This window comes from Leptonychotes weddellii, chromosome 1, assembly GCF_054177405.1.
Source record: "Leptonychotes weddellii isolate Sample4059 chromosome 1, ASM5417740v2, whole genome shotgun sequence".
Classification (NCBI taxonomy): domain Eukaryota; kingdom Metazoa; phylum Chordata; class Mammalia; order Carnivora; family Phocidae; genus Leptonychotes; species Leptonychotes weddellii.
In genome coordinates, this window is record NC_138369.1 from 133,026,012 (window position 1) to 133,051,215 (window position 25,204).

At 35.5% G+C, this 25,204-nt stretch overlaps 1 protein-coding gene and 1 pseudogene across 1 annotated transcript in view; one reads left to right on the forward strand and one right to left on the reverse strand.

The window, feature by feature from the left end:
* Positions 1-25,204, forward strand: part of POLQ (DNA polymerase theta) — a 96,042-nt gene that overhangs the window by 12,893 nt on the left and 57,945 nt on the right. Inside the window, exons 8-12 of the mRNA XM_081815199.1 lie at positions 2,003-2,149; positions 5,059-5,271; positions 9,118-9,260; positions 10,831-11,035; positions 11,349-11,491. Of these exons, the coding sequence (XP_081671325.1) occupies positions 2,003-2,149; positions 5,059-5,271; positions 9,118-9,260; positions 10,831-11,035; positions 11,349-11,491 (851 nt within the window). The remainder of the gene's footprint in view (positions 1-2,002; positions 2,150-5,058; positions 5,272-9,117; positions 9,261-10,830; positions 11,036-11,348; positions 11,492-25,204) is intronic.
* On the reverse strand, positions 2,377-2,720 carry LOC102725589 (large ribosomal subunit protein eL37-like; annotated as a pseudogene).

A 25,204-nucleotide genomic window follows, 5' to 3' on the forward strand; every position in this document is an offset into this window, starting at 1 on the left:
ATAATGAACCTATAGAACATTTCTGTCACCCTAAAATGTAATCTTTGCTCTTTCGCTATCAATCTCCTCTCTAGCCCCAGGCAAGTGATCTGCTTTTTGTTACTCTAGATTAGCTGTGCCTTTCCTAAGAATTTCATATAAATGAAATCTCATAGTAAATACATGTGTTGTATGTTTGGCTTCTTTCAGCATGGTATTTTTAAGATTCACCAGGTTGTTTATCAATTTGTTTTTTATTGCTGAGTAGTGATTTAGTGTATGGCTATAACCATTAGTATATATTTTACTGATTCTAGGGTGAGCACTGTTCCCTCACCACTTTTGCCAGTCTATGGTCTCTTGGGGCCCAAGATAAGTGTAGGGAAGACAGAAACCAACCAGTTCTGGTCACAGAATATTAGGATATTTTATGATTTCATTGGAATCCTGAGGACAGGTGATAGATGCCTCAAGCTTAACTCCAATAAGTAAACTTTGCTTGAAGTTTATATTTGATAGGCTCTGGCCCAACATTATAATACCTCTTTCATTTCCCTCCTAATTGATGTTTTCTATACTGTGCCATTTATATTCCTTATGTTGTACCATAATAACTTAAATTCCTTTAATAACCAGAAACATTATTATTATCTTCTTTGCTTCAGATTCTGTTACTTTTATTTATAGCAGGGGTTCCCAAATCCTAGTGCTTCGACTAGAGTCTGGGCTATGGTGAAATTATCACCAGAAAAATAAAGATAAGACAGTGCATTTTCTGTAAAGCTGAAGTTTAAATTCTGAAATTATCCCTACTAATTTTTTTTTATGTTAAAATGACTTTTCTTTTGAAATAAAGGTATTGATCAATGGTAGTTTTTAAAAATTTTAAATTGTCTTTAGCATAATAAAACATTGGTAACCTCTGTGGGTCCTTAAAATTTTAAGAAAATTTTACCTAAAATATTTTTAAAAATATATATGTTAAAGGGGCGCCTGGGTGGCTCAGTTGTTAAGTGTCTTCCTTCGGCTCAGGTCATGATCCCGGGATCCTGGGATTGAGTGCCACATTGGGCTCCTGCTTGGCAGAAAGCCTGCTTCTCCCTTTCCCACTCCCCCTGCTTGTGTTCCTGCTCTCACTATCTCTCCCTGTCAAATAAATAAATAAAATCTTTAAAAAATATATATATAATATATGTTAAAAATATATCTTATCAGAGGCTTACTAGTTCAGAAATCCAAGATTTTGGGAAATTCTTTAAAGAAAACATAGTTCCTGCATCTAAGAAAGTTGAGATCTTACTAGGGGAGCAGTTTACACAGAGAGGCAAAGACAGAAGATAATGGGTGACTAATTACCACACGGGTAGCAAAGAGGCTAGAAAAATTATCACATAGAAATAGGCTCCTAGGGGTGCCTGGGTGGCTCAGTTGTTAAGCATCTGCCTTTGGCTCAGGTCATGGTTCCAGGGTCTGGGATCGAGCCCTGCATCGGGCTCTCTGCTCGGCAGGAAGCCTCCTTCTCCCTCTCCCACTCCCCTTGCTTGTCTTCCCTCTTTCACTGTGTGTCTCTCTCTCAAATAAATAAAAATCTTTAAAAAAAAAAAAGAAATAGGCTCCTAGGTGGTCCTGACTCTGCTGGTTGGTGGGACACACTTTGAGCAAGGATTTTGATTTTTAGGCTCTGAATGGTAATATCTGTAATCCTCTCCTTCCTCAGCTGTGTCCTTTGATCACCTCTTGTGGGCCTGGTCTCACCCTAACACAGTGCTTCCTAAACTTTGGTGCACATTAGAATCATCTGGGGAGATTTTAAAATTCCTTATGTCCAGGTTGCATACTGTTGCATCACAATGTCTAGGAATAAGAGCCAGGCATAAGTATTTTTAAAAGATGTCCTGCTAATTATTATGTATAGTAGTTTTAGAACCATTGCCCTAATATTTAGCTCTGTCATGACTTAGGCAGATAGCATTTAAAGAGGTCCAGCCAGAGGTGAACAGTGTTGATGTTTTTTCTGTGACAGGATTGGTAAGATCATCTGAACTTCCGCCAGTGAAACTGGAACAAAAGGGCCTCCTAGAAGTGATGGATCAGTTAAAACGTTCGCCTTCAGGCCTGGACTCTATATTACAAAAAACTATACCATGGGGAGTAGCATTTCATCATGCAGGTATCCATATTTATAATCTGTTATTAAGAAGTCCCCTCCAAAATCCTTATAATTTCTTCATTTTTATATTTTTGTGCATTTGATTTCTTGTCAACCACACTACTTTTAGATTTCATTTTAAGAAGTGTGTGATTAAACAAGAGTAAAACACATTTAGTTTACGTATCTGTATAGTATATATATACTAGATAAAGGTTTTTTTGTACCATGGGGGAAGTGAATTCTTTTTTTTTTTTTTTAAAACAGAACATTTATTGTGTGACTAATCATTGAAATCCTTAAGATGAACTGGATGCTGCAACAGCTGCCCTCTTGGGCTTAGGTGTTTTTCCTTCACAGAATCCATGCCTGAATCTGCGGAGCCTCATTCGACCCGTCCCAGTGGTGTTTTGTCTTTTAGCCATGGCACTCCAGTTATACTTGCTCTTGCGCTTGGCGGGATAGCCGCATTTGCCACAGGTGGACTTCTGAAGGTGGTAGGCTTCGAGCCACAGCGGCGGCACAACGTGTGCGTCTTATTGCGACGCTTTCCAAACGATGACGTCCCCTTCGTCATCTTGTTTCCGTGGCAGACCCCCGGGGAAGTGAATTCTAAAATTATTACAATTCTACACTTTGTTTCCTTAAAATTCAGGTTAGACAGGTACTTGATACCCTAATTTTATGCTACTCTGAATGTTTCCTTTTATCTTACAGGGTATTGAAACATTCTTACAAATATGTCAAAATCAAATTAATTTTAGAAATTATCATATTGTATTTTGAGAGGGCTAGAGGTGTTTAAAAATCATCTGGTTGTCAAAATTGCAAGGATTATACAGTCACTAAATTAAATAACTTCTTTTGGGGAGCGGTCTGTCCATGATCATATATGCTAAGGATGTGGTTAAGAATATATAGTTTCTTCTGCATCCAGAAGAAAGAAACTTTCTTGCACAATACACAAAAATAAATTCAAAATGAATGAAAGACCTAAATGTGAGACAGAATGCCATCAAAATCCTAGAGGAGAACATAGGCAGTAACCTCTCTGACCTCAGCTATAGCAACTTCTTACTAGGCATGTCTCTGGAGGCAAGGGAAACAAAAGCAAAAAATGAATTATTGGGACTTCATCAAGATAAAAATCTTCTGTACAGTGAAGGAAACAATCAACAAAACTAAAAGGCAACCTTTGGAATGGGAGAAGATATTTGCAAATGACATATCTGATAAAGGATTAGTATCCAAAATCTAAAGAACTTATCCAACTCAACACCCCAAAAAACAAATAATCCAGTTAAGAAATGGGTAGAAGACATGAACAGACATTTTCCCAAAGAAGACATCCAGATGGCTAACAGACACATGAAAAGATGCTCAACGTCACTCATCATCAGGGAATTACAAATCAAAACCACAGTGAGATGCTATCTCATACCTATCAGAATGGCTAAAATTAACAACACAGGAAACGACAGATGTTGGTGAGGATCTGGGGAAAGGGGAATGCAAACTGTTGGGAATGCAAACTGGTGCAGCCCTTCTGGAAAACAGTATGGAGGTTCCTCAAAATTAAAAATGGATCTAACCTATGATCCAGCAATTGCACTACTAGGTATTTACCCAAAGGATACAAAAATACAGATTTGAAGGGATACATGCACCCTGATGTTTATGGCAGCATTATCAACAATAACCAAACTATGGAGAGCGCCCAAATGTCCATCAACTGATGAATAGATAGAGAAGGTGTGATACATATATTACTCAGCCATCAAAAAGAATGAAATCTTGCCACTTGCAATGATGTGGATGGAGCTAGAGTATATTTGCTAAGCAAAATAAGGCAGTCAGAGAAAGACAAATACTGAATGATTTCACTCATGTGGAATTTAAGAAATAGATGAACATAGGGGAAGGGGGAAAAAAAAAAAGAGCGGGAAGGAAACCGTAAGAGACTCTTAGCTATAAAGAACAAACTGAGGGTTGGGAGGGAGTTCGGCGGGGGGGGGATGGGCTAGATGGGCAATGGGGAATAAGGAGGGTATTTGTTATGATTAGCACTAGGTGTAATATGTGGGTGATGAATCACTAAATTCTACTCCTGAAACCAATATTACACTACATGTTAATTAGAATTTAAATAAAAATTTGAAAAGAAAAAAATATATAGTTTCTAAAATTAGGAATTTAACCTTTTCAATTTATTTAAAATTTTTATTATGCATACATGAATACATTTTAAAATGTATATATGTGAACATACAGAAGAATATTTTTATTGTATATAACTTATGATGTATACTAATAAAATGACCCATCACCTAAATTACAAACTCAGTCCTTTTGATTTTTTTAAATAAAATTAAAAATAAGCCAAGTAAGTATATATTCTTTATGTTGTTTTTCATTTACTCGTGTATTTATTCTTCAGCATTTATTTATGCTGAAGTGTGATGCATAAGCCATATCTCTACCTTCAGTGACTTCATTGTCTAGAACAGGAGTCAACAAACTACAGTCTGCTGGTCAAATCTAGCACACCATCTATTTTTGTAAATAAAGTATTGCAACACAATAATGCCTGTTTGTTCTGTGGCTGCTTTCATGTGACAGTTGTAGGATTGAGTATTTGCAACAGAGACCATCTGTCCTGAAAAGCCTAAAATATTTACAGAAAAAGTTTGCCAAACCCTGGTCTAGAAGATGAGATAAAAGTATACTAGGGGTGGCAGATTGTACTCTTAAAAAGAGAGACCATGGTCACTTCTTTGTTTATAGTCATAACAATAGCTTGAAAAAATCTTTGGAGGCTTGTAGTAGATTCCCAGATCTATTTGTAAGTGATCAAGTACAGTATTTCTGTTATATTCATTAATTCACATATTCATTAGTAAATATATGGTATTATAACTTCCTTTTGTTAGGTCTTACTTTTGAGGAGAGGGATATCATTGAAGGAGCCTTCCGTCAAGGTCAGATTCGGGTTTTGGCAGCAACTTCTACTCTTTCATCTGGGGTGAACCTACCAGCACGTCGTGTAATTATTCGGACTCCTATTTTCAGTGGTCAACCTCTAGATATTCTTACTTATAAGCAGATGGTTGGTCGTGCTGGCAGGAAAGGGGTAGACACAGTAGGTAAGTGAGTTCGAATTTAATTGTAATAGCATTGCTGAAGGACAGTGTCAGTCTACTTGAAATTTGACTAGTGCCTGGCAACTCATTTCTTATCATGTGGCATTTCTTTGTTATCCAAAGCACTAATGTCATGTTTTGATTTACTTAATATTTATAATGAATGTAAGTTATAATTTTCATGTATTAGCAACCATTGATTTTCTACTAATGTAGAATCAAAACATTCTTTACATTTTATACAGTGAAATGACAATATTTTAGTCAAAATGACTTATCATGTTAGCTAGAAGATGATTTCTAATTTTCAGCATAACCTATCTAGTGCTAATGAAGGGAATAATTTTCATGGGTTTTAGTTCTGCTTAGGTGACTGGTCTAAGACTTCAAATAAAGATGCTGAGAGCTGGGAAATACTCTCACAGTTTGGGAATAGGAACTTTACATACTGTCGTTTTCTCTCTAAATTGGTGCTGATTCTGAAAACATCTTTTTAGTTTCTTGTGTCAACAAGTAATGATAACCTTACCACAAACCAGACAGAAGTTTTGTCTTAAGCAATGAGGAAGAGGTTTGTTTAATTAGATATCAAGATAGCAGCAAATACTATTTCTTACCTGGTACATTATTCTGGGTGTGACAAAATTGTTTTAAGTCTTCTAACATTAAAGAACTTTCAGGGGGGCGCCTGGGTGCTCAGTTAGTTAAGCGACTGCCTTCGGCTCAGGTCATGATCCTGGAGTCCCTGGATCGAGTCCCGCATCGGGCTCCCTGCTCGGCAGGGAGTCTGCTTCGTCCTCTGACCCTATCCCCTCTCATGTGCTCTCTCTCATTCTCTCTCTCTCAAATAAATAAAATCTTTAAAAAAAAAAAAAAAACTTTCAGGGGAACATTCTCTGTCATTCCATCTTCTCTGGGATGTAGTTTATTGACTCCAATATTATACTATATGTCAAATAAACAGACAAACAGTTCTGTGGCTGCTGAAGAGAAATTAAGGTACCTAGGAGAAAAGGGAAAGCCTTAATGGGAAAATAAGTGGGATATTCTGGGCACAAAAAGCTGGATAGTATCCGAGGAAGTGACTTTTAGAATAACTTGGCTTTGTCATCACATCTTCATTTCAACCATCAGGAAGGAGAGATGAGGAAGTAAAGTGCACAGCCTACCCTTTAAGGGCACTTCTCAGGAGTTGCACGGAATATTTTTCCTCACATACAATCAGCCAGAACTTATTACACAGTTACTTTCCCCAGCTGCAAGGGAGACCATATGCCCAACTAACATGTAGGGATTTTATTAAAGGAAAAATGAAAGAATGGCTGTCTGTTTCAGCTCCAGTAACAAATGACTCATCCATCTGTAATCCCTGCAGGGTCATTGGGCTGCCTACTCTTTAAAGCCTAAAAATTCTAATGATTAAAAAAAAAAAACTTCCAACTCATTGGATTTCCCCTATTATAGGCATCAAAGAAGTTTATCCTGCTTCTGTCTCTTACTTTGCCTATAAAATAGAAGGTTAGGGGAAGAGACTAAAATACTTCCTATTCCTACTTGCTTCCCTCTGACCTTTCCTCAACTCTGATTTCTTAGTAGACTCATAACTCTGGAGAGTGAAGTATAAGTTCATCTTACACAGCTGCTTTCTTTTAGGGTCAGAGGGTCTTTAAGGTAATGCAGAAGATAAGGAGGTTTTATTTGCCTTGCTACATTCTTAGATTGTACTTCTCTTTCTCATGGGGAAGAATAATTGGAAGGTTGGTGCCCTGGCCAAATTATCAAGCCTTAAATTAGATAATATTTAAACAAAACTAAAATATACCACAATAACTTTGTTTTTGAGGTCTTGTAAACTTCTGAGATTTTGACTTTGTATAATGCTCCATTTCAGGATGGCATATGGCTTGCTCAGAACTTCCAACAAGTGGGGAATGTGTGAATATAGTGTTTCATATCAATTACAAAGATATGCATACTTGGTCATGCTTTTTGGATTGTGTAGCATCTTTGTACCTTCTTTGCATTTGATAAATGATCTTAATATTTCCTAGACAGTTAATAGTGTTTTATTTAGATGATATTTTAATCTTTTTGTGGAATTCCTAGAACCTTCCAGTATAAGACATTGGTGCTTTGTGCAAAAATAGTGACTTGTAAGTTAAATAGTAATAATTGGTTTGATTCTAATTGACTTCTCTATTGTGGTATAGATAGAACCTCCTCAGACGGGTGGGAGCAGGAACCTGGACTGTATATATTGCCATTAATTTGGGCATTTTCATAAATCTTGCTTCATCTTGAAAAAGGGTTGTCCATTTTGTTGAAGAATCAAAACCTGAAAGTGGTTTGAACAGCCCTAGATGACATTTTTATTTTGCTGCGAATGCTAGTTGATACCTTTTGTAGATAATTTTTTGTCTTATGCTGGGCTATTTTGTCATGCTTGCAAGAACCTGGTGATACATTTTATTTACCTGTTTTTTATTGTTGTTTGTCTGATGATACCATCTTTTTGTAATTATATCTGGGATAAATAATCAACAGTCATCAAGTTTATAGTCTTTATTCTATCTTGGTTCTCAATTTGGCAGTCAGTGTTAGGAAAGCAGCACTTTCTCTCTGCCTAGAATGGTTAGTATACTCCACCACAATGCCACTTTTGGCTTTCTCTAATGCAAGTGGCCTTCCTTTTGCCCCTTGAACATCTTACTTACTTGCTTCTTTTCCCCTACTATTGGATTCATTTCTGAAAAAAAAATTATGGTTTTCTCTAGTTGTAATTGCTGTAATAGTATTTATGTTTGTATAAGTTGTATATTTGTATATGTTTATAATATGTAAGTGCTGTCACATATTTTTATTCATTTGATTGTCACAATAACCTAAAGTGTTTAGATTAGTGAATGTTATAATGTAATTTCTAGGTTTCTGTAAATATTTTTGAATTTATATTATCGTATATAACTAGTAGTATTTTGCATTTGCATTTTTCTTTATAGTTTTCAAAATACCTCTATTATTATTATTATTATTATATATTTAATTAGTAAGAATAGTTACTTCTGTATGGAAGGAAAAAATCTTTTGCTGTGCCTGCTTAGGTTCTATGGCTAGTGCCTACAAATTAAACTGACAAATGACAGATTAATTGGAGAGAAGGCCTACATATTTTATTTGATATTAATGTTTTCATTTTTTACATACACAGAGGTCTTTATAGAAAAACAGTGAAGATCCAAAGAAGCAGTTAGATGTTAGAGACTTTATACCCTTTTAACAAAAGGCAATAGAATTGAGAAGTGACAAGGCAACGGAAAAGGGATTTGGGCTTCGAGGGGTGGTAAACTGTAGGAAGGTAAATATATAGTGGAAACTAATGGAAGTTAAGGATTATTTTTTTTTATTTAAATTCAATTAGCCAACAAAGAGTACATCATTATTTTTAGACGTAGTGTTCAACAATTCATCAGTTAAGGATTATTTAGAAAGGATTACCCAGACCCACCTTGGTGCTCACTTTCTGTTCAGTAGTAAGTGATAAGAGGAACACCTTCACAAAGAGAAATTTATATCTTGCTTCTAGGCAAGCAGGGTGAGGGCAAAGAGCTCTTTCTGTTTCCTAAGTGCCTTCAGGTCAAAATAATCCTTATGCCAAAGTGGCATATTTTGGTGTGGCATATTCGGATCCCCTTCAATCCAGAAAATGAAAGCATCAGCAATAATTCTATGACCATAATAACCGCTATCATCTATTACCTTCTTTTTAAGCAAAACATTTGAAATTCTCTTTGGCAGGTATTTTAAGGAAGTATGTTGGGATTTTGCAAATGTATGGTTTTTTGGTTATAGGTGAGAGTATCTTAGTTTGTAAGAACTCTGAAAAATCAAAAGGCATTGCTCTACTTCAGGGATCTCTAAAACCTGTTCGTAGCTGTTTGCAAAGACGAGAAGGAGAAGAAGTAACTGCGAGCATGATAAGAGCTATTCTGGAGGTAAGAAAGAGTTCACCAAATATCCATTTGTTCTTTTGTGCTTATAATATGATGGTAGTACTTAAATATGGGAAGAAAAATCTTATCTTTGTGTTTATGAGATTGTTTATAGTCTCCCCAAGTCTGAATGTCTTCTATTTAAGTTATTTCCTGGAGTTTAATACAGCTAGTGCTATAGCAGTACATTTCAAAACAGTGGATTAAAACCCAAATGCCAGATGATTTTTAAGAATTTTTTTAGATATACTTTATTATCTATGACCTGAGCTGAAATCAAGAGTTGGACACTTAACCAACTGAGCCACCCAGGTGCCCCTATTTTCTGAATTTTTAAAAAAGATGACAGAAATGGACTATAGTTCTTTCATCCAGAAAATACCTATGACATTAAAATAAAATCAAATTAGGGCACCTGGATGGCTCAGTCGGTTAAGCGGCTGCCTTCGGCTCAGGTTGTGATTTCAGGGTCCTGGGATCCAGTCCCACATCGGGTTCCCTGCTCAGTGGGGAGCCCGCTTCTCTCTCTCCCTCTGCCTGCCACTCTCTCTGCTTGTGCTTTCTCACTCTCTCTCTGTCAAATAAATAAATAATATCTTTTAAAAAAATAAAAAATAAAATTACAAATAGATATGCTTAGAAGTTTCAAACAACATGGAAAGATCTAAAGTGAAAAATAAAACTTTCTCCTCTGTGTCCTCAAAGCTAACCAGACTCCTTATTTTAAGTGTTTTGTGTCATCCAGAAAAGTTTTCTGTTCATATACCAGCATGCCTTGCTCTTGGCTTCAGTACTGGTACTGGGGTTACCAATACCTGTGCTCATACTTCCCCCCCGCCCCGCCCCCGCCACTTAGCTCTCCATTTGGAAAAAAAAAAGGAAAACAATTAATAACATGGGGTTGGTAAGGATATAGAAAGTAGGCATTCTCATATACTGCTGAAACTCTTTTGGGAGGGCAACTTGGACATACCTACTAAGATTAAAAAACAAGCAAGCCCAGAACAAAACACATAGCCATTTAATCAGTAAATGGTAAATGGTAAAACTATGTTTTGTGGTCATTAAAATGTGTAGGGTAGCTCTGTTTAGGATGATTTGGTATGTTTCAATATGTATTAAATGGAAGAAGGCAAGGGAAAAATTAGTACATTTAATTAATTAGTATATTTAACATAGTTGTGAGAAGATGATTTCCACAGGACACAACTGACTTCACTTTTTCTATACCCATTCCCATCCCCTTTCTGGATGGGAAATATTCAATACTAGCATTCCTATATGCCCACACATTTCAGAGGGAACTGTTGTTGTTAGTTCCTACATTTCAGATAGATAGTGATTCATTTATTTTCATTTATGAGAAAATATTGTATCTACTTTTAAGGAAATTTTTGATGTTGTCAGTAAATGTTATCTACATGTATAATGAATGATGATGGAAGAGTTAATTAAGAGTCTCTCCATTAAGATGCTGAGAATATTTTAAGAGAACAAAATCACTTCTTTTATATCATGAGGGCCTGCATGTCTTGTTAAATAGTTACAAAAAATTTCAAACCTCTTTTATCAGATAATAGTTGGTGGAGTGGCAAGTACATCACAAGATATGCAGACTTATGCTTCTTGCACATTTTTGGCTGCAAGTATGAAAGAAGGGAAGCTGGGAATTCAGAAGAACCAAGATTCTTTTCAACTTGGAGCAATTGAGGCCTGTGTAATGTGGCTCCTGGAAAACGAATTCATCCAAATTACTGAAGCTAGTGATGGAACAGAAGGTAAATGTGACTTCTTAATTGCAGTTTACTCACTTTTTCATCTTTAGTGACTTAAGACTGCCTAGTAAAAGGAAATTGACTTTTCAAACACTCTAAAAGGAAACTGGTTTTTCAAGTGGTATATGAATCAATTTTAATGTCAGTGTTGCATTTAGCAACATCAGATAATTAGCATAGAATCTGCTAATAAATATCCATGCATTGGGCAAAATTTATCAGAGACTAAAAGGTTAATTACAGAATACAGAAAGACAGTGTTTTATTTTATTTTTAACACTTGGTTCATTATTTCCCTATTCCCGCCCCCAACCAGGAAAAGTGTATCATCCAACACATCTCGGTTCAGCAACTCTTTCTTCTTCACTTTCTCCAACTGATACTTTAGATATTTTTGCTGACCTCCAAAGGGCAATGAAGGGCTTTGTTTTAGAGAATGATCTGCATATTGTTTATCTGGTAAGTTCTGTTTTCTTCACTATTGTGTTTGTGAAGTTGGGGAGAAAATGCATATATAGAATCCTGAACATTAAAGATACCCTAAGGGAACATCTTGTTTGTTTTCTTCGACTAGGGTAGTAGTGGTGGGAATAGAGACTAGGTAAGAAGAGAGTTGTTTTAAAGTAATAAGCTAAATGTTACAGTGGCCTTTTAATTTATTTGCCTACTTATCAATTTTCTCTAACCTTCTTTCAAAAAGGATTTGAGGTGCTTTATAAAAAACATATTTTATAATGTATAAGAGAATAGTAAACGACAATTGAGATAATGGGAAATCGAAAATAAGATTGTAATGTAAAACTCAAGCAAAAGTTGGTACATAAACATGCATGTCTTTAAGTCATGTACAGTTCCTGTAGCCAACTTTGGTTCTGAGTTTTCTAGCAACTACAGCAAAAAGGAAGGCTTGATTAGTCTTAATATTGATAGGAAAGAAAACAAAACAAAACAAATTAGGAAAAGTGGTACCTGGTTGGCTTAGTCAGTAGAGCATGTGACTCTTGATGGAACACTATCAAGCAAAACAATGTATGCATATTGGAATCCAAGATGGAGAAGATAGAAGATGGCAGAAAGTCTCTTTAAAGAAATAATGGCTAAAAATATCCCAAATATGGGGAAAGATATGGACATCTATGTACATGAAGCTAAAGGGGACCCCAAACAGATATAACCCAAAGAGAACTTCACTGGGACACATTATTATCAAACTGTCAAAAATCAAAGAATCAGAATTTTGAAAGCAGCAAGAGAAAAGGTGCTTGTTGTATACAAGGAAACTCATGAGGCTTCTGGTGGATTTCTCAGCAGAAACTTTGCAGGCCTGGATGAATCGTATGATAAATTCAAAATACTGAAAGAAAAAACTGCCAGTCAAGAATACTATGTGTGGCAGTGCTGTCCTTCAGAAACAAAGAGTGAAAGACTTTGCCAAACAAAAGCTGAGGATGTTCACCACCACTAGATGTGCTTTCTAAGAAATGGTAAAGGGAGTTCTTCGTGCTGAAATGAAAGGATGCTAATTAACAATGTAAAAATACATGACTGTATAAAACTCACTGGTAAAGGTAAATTTCTAGTCAAATTCAGGTTTCTGAATGTAATAGTAGTTTGTAAATCACTTTTAACTTTATATAAAAGCTAACGAGAGACATATTAAAAATAACTATACCTAAGAGTTCTGTAGGAAGACTCAGAACTCACCTCCTACATGGAACCCACGATATTACACCTATTAATAGAACAATTCCTCCTGAAGAAGAAATGTGGGCTGACTTAACAGCTACCAAACAACCAAAGAGAACAACAAGAGAGATAGAGATGTGGTAACAAAGGGAACCCCCACCCCCAATGCTGCAATGGTGAGGGATAGTATTGAGGGACCTGGAACAGATCCCTCTGTCCTTGTGCACAGAAAAACCATGGTTTAAAAGAGTAACTAGCATATAAGAGACAACACTAGAACTCTGCCAAGTGGTGGAGGAGTTGTGAGAAAGCTCTCCAGGTCAGAGAGACTAGAGAACAACATGGTTTATGTTCTCCTTGGAAGCCTGGACTGGAGCAGTGTCCAGACACCGTGGTGGGCATGTCTGGTCATCTCGGTGGACTTGTGACTTCAGTGAGTCCAGGGTCCACAGACCCACCCCAGCCCTAGATGCCCTGGCATGCAGAAGAAAAGCCACAGTTTTAGAGGGGAGAGAACTGCAGGAACACTCCCTCCTCTTCCACCTTGAGGGTCCAGACCAGAGCAGGGTTTGGCCACCATAAAGGGCAGGGTTGGGTACTGTAATTGGAGGGTTCTGACTCCATAACTGGTGGGTCAGATCATCAGAGAGACTTTGTGACCTCAGTAAGCCCATGGTCCTGAAGGCCACACCAGCCCCATTTGCATTGCGGCACAGAAGAAAAGCTACAGTTCAAAAGGGCTGAGGAATTGTGGGAGCATACTCTTCCCCTCCACCTTAAAAGCTCAGACTCGAGCACGGTCTGGCTCACTGTGAGCTTGCAACCTCAGTGAGTCCAGGGTCCGTAAGCCCATACCAGCTGTCCTGTGGCGCTGGGGCACAGAAAAAAGTTGCAGTTTTGTGTTGTTGTTTTTTATTTTTTTTAATTTTTACTTTTTTTTTTTAACTTTGAAAAGTTTGTCTTATTTTGTTTCAATTCTTTTCCTTTTCGGTTTCATTTTTTTTTTTCTTATTTTTTTTCTTTAATTCTCTCTGTAAAAAGTCAAAATTTAAAAGAGTAACTAGTGTATACATCCACAGCTCGAGCCAGCCAACAAAGTCATCAAGGACACACAGTCTGTATAGGGGTCACCATACACAAGACAATTCCTTCAACTTTAGGAGATGTAGCAAGTCATTTCATCTAATCCAAAGAAACAGACACAGAAAATCAAGCAAAATGAGAAGACAGAAGTATATGTTCCAAAAGAAAGAAAAAAACCTCAATAAAAGAATTAAATGAAACAGAGATAAGCAATATGCCTGATAAGGAATTTAAAGTAATGATTGTAAAAATACTCCCTGGGCTGGAGAAAAGAATGAAAGAATTTAGTGAGACCTTCAATAAAGTATAGAAAATATTGAATGAATCAGAACTGAAGAATACAATAACTGAAATAAAAAGCACACTAGAGGGAATCAACAGTGTTTAGAGGATGCAGAAGAAAATATCAGTGATCTGGAAGACAGGGTAATAGAAAACACACAAGTTGAACAGCAAAAAGAGAAAAGATTTTTTAAAAAGGAGGATAGATTAAGAGATCTGTTGAATAACAACAAGCAAATTCACCTTATGGGGTCCTAGACGAAGAAGAAAGAAAGGTTTAGAATACCTATTTGAAGAAATAATAACTGAAAAATCTCTCTAACCTAGGGAGGGAAATAGACATCCAAGTCCAAGAAGCACAGATAGTTCCAAACAAGATGAACTCAAGGAGGTCCATACTACAGCACATAATAATTAAAATGTCAAAGGTTAAAGATAAAGAGAGAAATCCTAAAAGCAGCAAGAGAGAAACAAAGTTACCTCCATGGGAAAACCTGTAAGACTACTTGTTGATTTTTCAGCAGAAGCTTTGCAAGCCAGAGGGGAGTGGCATGATATATTCAAAGTACATGAAAGGAAAATCCTACAACCAAGAATACTCCACCTGTTAAGATTATCATTCAGATTTGGAGGAGAGATAAAGAGTTTCCCAGACAAACAAGAAGTAAAGGAGTTTATCAAAACTAAAGTAACCTTACAAGAAATAATAAAGGGACTTCTTTAGGTAGAAAAGAAATGGCCATATTTGGACATAAGAAAAATATGAATAAAGAGATGTAAAATATGACAACATGTACATAAAATGTGGAGAAGGGAGTAGAAAGAGAAGAGGAAAAAGAAAAACATTGGCCATCAGATTAATATGGACTATTTACTTAGTATATTATATATGAATCTTATGGTAGCCACAAACCAAAAACCTATGATAGATACACAAAAAATAAAGAGAAAGAAAGCTAAACAAAACATTATAGATATTCATCATTCACAAAGAGAGCAAGAGAAGAACAACAAAGAAGAACCACAGAAACAACCAGAAAACCAATTTTTTATATTAAGTACAACAGTTTTTTAAATTAAGTATATACCTATCAATAATTACTTTAAATGTGAATGGCCTAAAAAAATAAATGTAAATGGCCTAAATGCTCCAATCAAAAGACATAGAGCAGTAGAATGGATAAAAAAACAAGACCAATCTATGTGCTGCCAAAAGAGACTTACCTCAAACCTAAAGACGCATATAGACTGAAAGTGAAGGGATGGCAAAACATTCACCATGCAAATGGAAGCGGAAAAAAAAAAAAGGGCCAGCAAACCAATACTGACATCAGACAAAATAGACTTCAAAACAAAGAATGTATGAGACAAAGAAAGATGTTTCATAATAAAGGGATCAATCCAGCAAGAGGATGTAACAATTGTAAATATCTAGATGCCCAACACTGGAGCATCTAAATACATAAAGCAAATATTTTTTTTTAAAGATTTTATTTATTTATTTGACAGAGAGAGACACAGCGAGAGAGGGAACACAAGCAGGGGGAGTGGGAGAGGGAGAAGCAGGCTTCCCGCCAAGCAGGGAGCCCGAAGTGGGGCTCAATCCCAGGACCCTGGGACCATGACCTGAGCCGAAGGCAGATGCTTAACGACTGAGCCACCCAGGCACCCCTACATAAAGCAAATATTAATGGACATGAAGAAAGAAATTGATGGTAATACAATAATAGCAGGGGACTTTAATCCTCCACTTGCTTCAATGGAGAGATCATTCAGACAGAAAATTAATAAGGAAACAATGTCTTTGAATGAGACATTGGACCAGATGTTCATAACAGATATATACAGAACATTCCATCCCAAAACAAAAGAATACATATTCTTATCAAGTGCACATGGAACATTCTCCAGAATAGATCACATATTAGACCATAAAACAAGCCTCAATAAATTTAAGAAGATTGAAATCATAGCATGAATCTTTTCTGACCACAACAGTATGAAACTAGAAATAAATCACAAGGAAAAAAACTGGAAAAAAACACAAACACATGGAGACTAAACAACATGATACTAAACAATTAATGGGTCAATGAAGCAATCAAAGAAGAAACCAAAAAGTACATAGAGACCAATGAATGTGAAAACACAATGGTCCAAAATCTCTGAGACAGTGAAAGCAGTTCTAAGACGAAAGTATATAACAATACAGGCTTTCCTGAAAAAGCAAAAAAAAAAATCTCAAATAAACAACCTAACGTTATGCCTAAAGGAACTAAAAAAAACAGAAAAACCAAATATTCTTTTTTTTTAAAGATTTATTTATTTTAGAGAGAGAGCACGAGCGAGTATGGGGAGGGGCAGAGGGAGAGAGAAACGTTAGTGCACTCCTTGCTGAGCTCGGAGCCTGATGCAGGGCTTGATCCCACAACCCCGAGATCATGATCTGAGCCAAAGCCAAGAGTTAGACACTTAACCGACTGTGCCTCCCAGGGGCCCATTTTATTTTTGGTTATGTTTTTAAGATAACTGTGGCAATTTCTTAAAATTAGACAATGATGAAATTTGCCACATCAGTTGACTCACTGATGATTTCTCTGTAGCATGTGTTGCTGTTTGATAGCATTTTACCCACAAGTAGAAATTCTTTCAAAATTGGAGTCAGTCCTCTCAAACCCTGCCGCTGTTTTATCAACTAAGTTTATGTCATACTCTAAATCCTTTGTAGTCATTTCAACAGTCTTCATAGCATCTGCAGCAGGAGTAGTTTCTATCTCAAGAAACCACTTTCTTTCCTCATTCATTCAAGTTTTATCAAGAGATTGCAACAATCCAGTTACATCTTCAGGCTGCAGTTCTAATTCTAGTTCTCTTGCTATTTCCCCCACATCTGCCTTTTCTTCCTCTACTGGAGTCTTGGACCCTCAAAGTCATCCATGAGGGTTGGAGTTAACTTCTTCTAAATTCCTGTTAATGTTAATATTTTGACCTCTCCCTGTGAATCACAAATGTTTTTATGGCACCTAGAATGGTGAATCCTTTCTACAAAGTTCTCAATGTACTTTGCCCAGATCCATCTGAGGAATAACTGTCTTTGACAGTGATAGCCTTATGAAATATACAGTTCTTAAAGAGTAAGAATTGAAAATCAAAATTATAATTGACCCTTGAACAACATGGGTTTGAACTTTGCAGGTCCACTTGTACATGGATTTTTTCCAATGAATATAGCACAGTACTGTGTATTTTCTTAACATTTTATTTTCTCTAACTATATCATAAGAATGCAGTATATAATACATATAGCATAAAATATGTGTTAATCAACTGTTTCTGTTATTGGTAAGGCTTTCTGTCAACAGTAGGCTATGAGCAGTTAAGTTTTTGGGGAGTCAGAAGTTATACACAGATTTTCAACTACATGAGCAGTTGGTACCCCAACCCCACATTGTTTAAGCATCATCTATACTCCTTGATCCATGGACTGCAGAATGGATACTCTGTTAGCAGGCAGGAAGACAGCATTTATCTTGTACATCTCCGCCAGAGCTCATGGGTGACCAGGTGCATTGTCTGCAGTAATTGGAAAGGGATCTTTTTTTCTGAGTAGGTCTCAACAGTGGGTTTAAAATACTCAGTAAATCATGTTGTGAACAAATGTGCTGTCATCTAGGCTTTGCTGTTCCATTTATAGAGCACAGACAGAGTAGATTTAGCATAATTCTTAAGGGCCTTGGGATTTTTGGAATGGTAAATGAGCACTGGCTTCAACTTCAAGTCTCTAGTTGCATAATCCCCTAACAAGAGTCATCCTGTGCTTTGAAACTTTGAAGCCCGGCATTGACTTCTTTCTAGCTATGAAAGTCCTAAATAGCTTTTTCTTCTACTAGAAGGCTATTTTGTCTACATTGAAAATCTGTTGTTTCGTGTATCCACATTTATTAATTAGCTAGATCTTCTGGGTAACTTGCTGCAGCTTCTACATCAGCACTTGCTGCTTCACCTTGCACTTTTGTGTTATGTTTAAGGTTCTTCCCTTAAACCTCATGACCCAACCTCTGCTAGCTTCCAGCTTCTCTTGGATAGCTTCCTCACTTCTTTCAGCCTTCATAGAATAGAAGAGTTAGAGACTTGCCCTGGATTAGGCTTTGGCTTAAGGGAGTGTTGTGGCTGTTTTGATCTTCTATCCAGAGTACTGAAATTTTCTCCACATCAGCAGTAAGGCTGTTTCACTTTCTTATCATTTGTGTGTTTAGTGGAGTAGTATTTTTAATTTAAATATTCAGGAACTTTTCCTTTGCAGTCACAGCTGGGCTAGCAGAAGAAGCCTAGCTTTCGGCCTGTCTCAGCTTTTGACATGCCTTCTTTTTTTTTTTTTTCCCAAAGATTTCATTCATTTTATTTGAGAGAGAGAGAGTGAGAGAGAGCAGGAGCAGGGGGGAGAGGGAGAAGCAGACCTTTCTCCACTTTTTAAACAGGATTGATTTATTTTAGAGCGTATGAGGAGGGGGAGGAGCACAATAAAGTGAAGCACATAAAACAAGATATTCCTTTTTTGCTTTATAAATATTACCAAGCACATATGTATATTTTTACTCTACCTTCTTTCTTATACGGAAGATAGTATGCTGTGTACCTTTTTTGTACCATCTTTGTTTCTTAACAATATACCTTGAAAATCACTCTGTGTCAGTTCATGGAGATTTTTAATTCTTTTTAAAAATATCTGTATAACTCCATTGTGTGTATACCAGTATTTATTCAATCAATTCTCTATTGATGGACATTTGGGTTGTTTCCAATATTTTGTTGTGGCAAGTGCTCCTACAGTGAATAACTTTGGTTCATATATTGTTTAGGTTTGATGGGGGTTTATCTTTAGGAAAGACTCCCTAAAGTACAATTGCTGGATAAATTATAAAGGCATATATAATTTTGGTTTTACAAAATTGTCCTCTGTAAGATTTGTATCATTTTCCAATTTTAACAGCACTATATGAGAATAGTTATTTTTCCACAACCTGATGAATGTATTGTCAAGCTTTTATACTTTTTAGTATAGTTGTAATTTATATTTTTAAAAAATATGAATAAAATTGAACATTTTTTCCATTTGTTAAAGGACAGTATGTTTTTTCCCCCCATGAATTGTCCATGTCTTTTGTTTATTTTTCTTTTGTGTTTTGGTCTTTTTCTTAAGTTTTAAAGGTTATTTTATATATTAGGAAGAGTAGTGCTTTGTGGTTTAAGTTGAAAGTATTTTTCTCCTAGTTTTTATGTGGCTTTGACTGTATTTATTGTGTATTTTACATCACATTTTTCTAAAAATGTAGTTGAATTTGTGAGCTTTTGTATCAGTGAGAAATGCTTTTCTTGCTCTAAGATTATAAAGGAATTCTCTTACATTTTCTTCAAGTAATTGCGTATGGTTCCCTTCTTTTGAGCTATGTTCCATTTGGAATTTATTCTAGTACAGTAGTCACTCCTTATTCATGGGGGATACATTCCAAGACCACCAGTGGTTGCCTGACACCCAGATAGTATTGAATCCTGTGTATATTTTTTTTCCTATACCTACATACCTATGATAAAGTTTAATTTATAAATTAGGCACAATAAGAGATTAGTAACAATAGAACAGTTATAACATAATAAGCTTTGTGAATGTGATCTTTCTCTCAAAATATGTTATTTACTGTACTCACCCTTCTTATGATGTGAGATAATAAATTGCCTATGTAATGAGATGAAGTGAGGTGAATGCTATTGGCATTGTGATGTAGCATGAAGCTACTATTAACCTTCTAATGATATATTATCTGTTTCTGGACCATGGTTAACTGTGGATAACTAAAACCATGGAAAGTGAAATCACAGATAAGCCAGGGGCTACTGTATATTTTATTTTTTATCTTTTTATTTTATCTTTTTTTTTTGATAGTCGCAATCTGTAGTCACAGTTTCATTTATTAAAAGGTTTATTTACACACAACAAATGAAAAATTTTCTTCAGCTTTTATCTTTACTTTTTTTCTCCATTTTTTAAACAAGATTTATTTATTTTAGAGCATGTGAGGAGGGGGAGGAGCAGAGGGAGGGAGAGAGAAGGAGAGAGAGAGAAAGAGAGAGAGAGAGAGAGAAAGAAGCAGACTCCCTACTGAGCACAGAGCCCGACGCAGGGCCTCATCCCATGACCCTGAGGTCACAACCTGAGCTCAAATCAAGAGTTGGAGCTGAAACAACATTTGGAGCTGAACCAACTCAGCCACCCAGGGTACCCCTCCTTCTTTTTTAAGTTGATTGGTCTTATTCATGAAAAGGAATGTTTCTCTATTTCTTTAAGTCTATTTTTGGGCCTCCAAGAGTCTTCTGAAAATTTTCTCATACAGAATTTGAATATGTATTTTTAAATTACATATATTTAAAATAAATTTTTAATTAAAATTAAAATTTTTAATTTTTAAAATCGCTTTGTTGCAATATGGTTCACAGCATATTTACACTTACACATTTAAAGTGTAGGTCAGTGATTTTTAGTATATTCACAGAGTTGTGCAATTATCCCCACTATCTAATTTCAGAACATTTTCATCACCCCAGAAAGAAGCCCTGTATGCATCAGCAGTCACTCCCAAATTTTCTCCCATCTCCTCATTCTCCCTTGGTCCTAAGCAACCACTAATGCAATGCAACCACTAATGCTGTTTCTATAGACTTTCCTATTCTGGGATCATATAATATGTGGTCTTTTATGACTGGTTCCTTTCACTTAGCATAATGTTTTCAAGTTTTGTCTATGGCATAACATGTATCCTTTTCTTTTCTATTTTGGAAAACTTTTTTTAAAAAATTGAGTATAAAAAATTTGAGTATAGTTGACACATGATGTTACATTAGTTTCAGGTATACAACATAGTGATTCAACAACTCTGTATTTTGCTGTGCTCACCACAGATGTTAACTACCATCTGTCACCATGCAATGCTATTACAATATCATTGACTATATTCCTTACACTGTACCTTTTATTCCTGTGACTTACTTCATAACTGGAAGCCTGTATCTCCCACTCCTCTTCACTCATTTTCCCTACCCCACCACCCCTCTTCCCTCTGGCAACTATTAGTTTTCTCTATTTATATGTCTGATTCTGCTTTTTTGTTTGTTTATTCATTTATTTTGTTTTTTAGATTCCACATATAAATGAAATCATAGGGTATTTGTCTTTCTCTGACTTATTCCACTTAGCATTATATAATCTAGATCTGTCCATGTTGTCACAAATGGCAAGATCTCATACTTTTTTATGGCTGAGTAATATTTCATTGTATATGTGTACCACATCTTCTTTATCCATTCATCTGTTGTTGGACACTTGGGCTACTTCTATATCTTCACTATTGTAAATAATGCTGCAATAAAGTGTGTATCAGGGGCGCCTGGGTGGCTCAGTCGTTAAGTGTCTGCCTTCGGCTCAGGTCATGATCCCAGGGTCCTAGGATCGAGCCCTGCATCAGGCTCCCAGCTCTGTGGGAAGCCTGCTTCTCCCTCTCCCTCTCCCCCTGCTTGTGTTCCCTCTCTCGCTGTGTCTCTCTCTGTCAAATAAATAAATAAAATCTTAAAAAAAAAAAAAGTTTGTATCAGTTCTTAAGTCCTTTATATTGCAGAATAATATTCCATTGTATGGATGTACTGCATCTCTACTTATCCATTCATCAATTAATGGACATTTGATATATCTTTTATTTTTGGCTATTATGAATACTGCTGTGAACATTCGTGTACAAGTCTTTACATGGACATATGTTTCAAATTCTCTTGGGTATATCCCTAGGAGTAGAATTGTTGGGTTATATGGTAACTTTATTTTTAACGTTTTGAGAGTTTTGAAACTCCTCAAAAACATCTGGACAATATTATATTTCCACCAGCAATGTACATGGGTTCCTCTCCTTTACATCTTCTCCAATGCCTGTATTTATTTCTCTTTTTGAATATATCCTTATGAGTATGCAGTGCTCTCTTATTATACTTTGGACTTGCATTTCCTTAATGGCTAATAATGTTGAATATCTTTTCATGTGTTTATTGATATGAATATCTTAGAAAAATATTCAGATCCTCTGCCATTTTTAATTTTTTTTTTATTATTGAGATGTGTTTTTTATCTATTCTAGATACAAGTCTTTTTTCAGATACAGGATTTAGAAAAATTTTCTTCCATTCTGTGGGTTGTCTTTTCATGTTCTTGATGATGATTTTTGAAGCACAGAAGTTGTGAGTTTTGGTCAGTTTATCAATTTTTTTTCTTTTGGTGTCATATCTGGAAATCTATGTAACTCAGTTTCACAAGGATGTACTCCTATGTTTTCTTCTGAGTTTTATAGTTTTATCTTACATTGACACATATGGTCCACTTGGACTTTTGTGACTGATGTAAGATGGGAATCTAACTTCATTCCTTTTCATGTGCATATCCAGGTGTCCCTGCTCCATTTGTTGAAAATCCATTAATTTTCTTGTCATCCTTGTCAAAAATCAATTGATCATGAATGTGGGGGTTTATTTCTGGGCTTTCAATTCTATTTCATTGTTCTATATTTATCCTTATGCTGATACTATACTGTTTTGATCACTGTAGCTTGGTAGTAAGTTTTGAAATCAAGAAATGTGAGCCCTCTAATTTTGTGTTCTTGGAAAAAATTTTTCACCATTCTGGGTCACTTGCATTTCCTTATAAATTTTAGGATCATCTTGCTGATTTCTGCAAAGAAGCCAGGTTAATTTTGATAGGGATTGTGTAGAATTGGTAGGTCAATTTGGGAAATATTGCCATCTTAACAATATTAAGTTTCCCAGTCCTTGCAGATAGGCTGTCTTTTTCATTTGCTTAGGTCTTTAATTTCTTTCAAAAATTTTTAGTTTTCAGAGTACAAGTTTTATATTTTTTTGTTAAGCTTATTGCTAAGCATTTTATTCTTTTTCATGCTATCATAAATGGAATTTATTTCTTAATCACATTTACAGATTGTTTATTAAAGTATACATAAAAACTTATTTTTTTATATTGATCTTGTATCATGTAACCTATTAAACTTGTTCATTAATTTTAATAGTATTTTTATGCATTTCTCAGGATTTTCTATATACAAGATCATGCCATCTGCAAATAGAGATAGTTTTGCTTCTTCCTTTCCAGTCTGGATGTCTTTTGTTTACTTTTCTTTCTCCTAATTGACCATTAGAATCGCCAATAAAATATAGAAGTAGCAACAGCAGACATGTTGTTTTGTTCCTTATCTTGGGGCAAAAGTATTCAGTTTTTCACCATTAATCTTGGTGTTAGTTGTGGGTTTTTTGCAGGTGGCCTTTATTAGGTTGAGGAAGTTCCTTTCTATTGCTAGTTTGTTGAGTGTTTTTATCATGAGAGGTTATTAGATTTGTCAAGTGTTTTTGCCACATCTGTTGAGATCATCATGTGGTTTTGTCCATTTTATTGATATAGTGTATTACATTAATTGATTTTCAGATATTAATCTTGGATTTTCTGGGTAAATCCCACTTTGTTATTTGTATAATACTATTTATCTGTTGCTAATATTTTACTGAGGATTGTTGTATCTATATTTATTAGATAGATTGTCTGTAGTTCTCTTTTCTCATGATGACTTTGTGTGGTTTTGAGGAAGAATTTGTGAAAGATTGCTGTGTTTCTTATTTAAACATTTGATAGATTTCACCAAACTATTTGGGCCTGGACTTTTCTTTGGAGTAAATTTATTACTAACTCAACCTCTTGTAATAGGTCTATTCATATCTCTTGTTTTTTCCTGAATCAATTTTGGTAGTTTGTATGTTTCCAGGAATTTGTTCATTTCATCTAGATTATCTAATTTGTTGGTATTCAGTTCACATTATTTCCTTATAACCCCATCCTTTTTTTCCTCTGTACATTCAATAGTGGTGTCCCTTCTTCCATTTCTGACTTTAGTAATTTAAGTCTTCTCTCTTATTTCTGGATCAGTCTAGCTAAAGGTTTTTCAATTTTGTTGATCTTTTTAAAGCACTGTTAAAAGCATTTAAACAAGGAGGCCATTAGACAGAGGTGACTCTAATGCCGGTAGTTTACATAAGCAAACCAAAACTTAAGCCAGAGGCAGTACACTCAAATCCAAGAAATTTAAACTAGAGAACAACTAATCACAGCCAATGAGGCTTCCCCAAATAAGGCAAGTGCTTAAGCTATAACCAAAGAATTGCTTTGTTTTGCTTTGCTTCAGTATCTTCTCTATAAAAACTTTGCTCCTATCTCCTGTTAGTGGAGGGCTTCTAACCACCTTTGGTTTGGCACTGCCCAATTCAAATCAGTGTATGCTCAAATAAACTCTTGCAAAATTTTATGTGCTTCAGTTTGCCTTTTACCAGAATGAATTTTTGTTTAGTTGATTTTTCTTTATTATTTTTGACTTTCTACTTCATTAATTTCTGCTCTTTATTATTTTCTTCCTTCTTCCTTTGGGTTTTACTTTGTCCTTCTACTTGCAAGTGTCTTAATGTGGAAGATTAGTGTATTGATTTGAGACCTTATTTTTTTTAATGTAGACATTTATAGCTATACATTTTCCTCAAAATACTACTTTTACTGCATCCTGTGATAAATTTGGTATATAATGTTTTCATTTGTTATATTCACTTATTTCAAGGTATTTTACAATTTCTATTATGATTTTCCCTGACCCACTGTTATTAGTAGTTTCTTGTTTAATTCCCACATTGTGAATTTCCAAATTTTTTGTCGTTTATTTCTAATTTCATTCCATTGTCAGGAAACATATGTTGTGTAATTTTAATATACACATGTATATATAAGTATACACACGTATATATTAAGCAATCTCTACACCAAACGGGCTTTTACCTACAACCTTGAGATCAAGAGTCACACATTCCACTGACTGAGCCAGCCAGGCGAGCTTACACTTTTATATGTTGAAGCTTGTTTTATTGCCCGCATATGGTCTATCCTGGAGAATGTTCTGTGTGTTCAAGAAGAATGTGCGTTCTTTTTTTTTTAAACACAATTCTCTCTTTAAAGAGTAGTTTTTTAAGATTTTATTTATT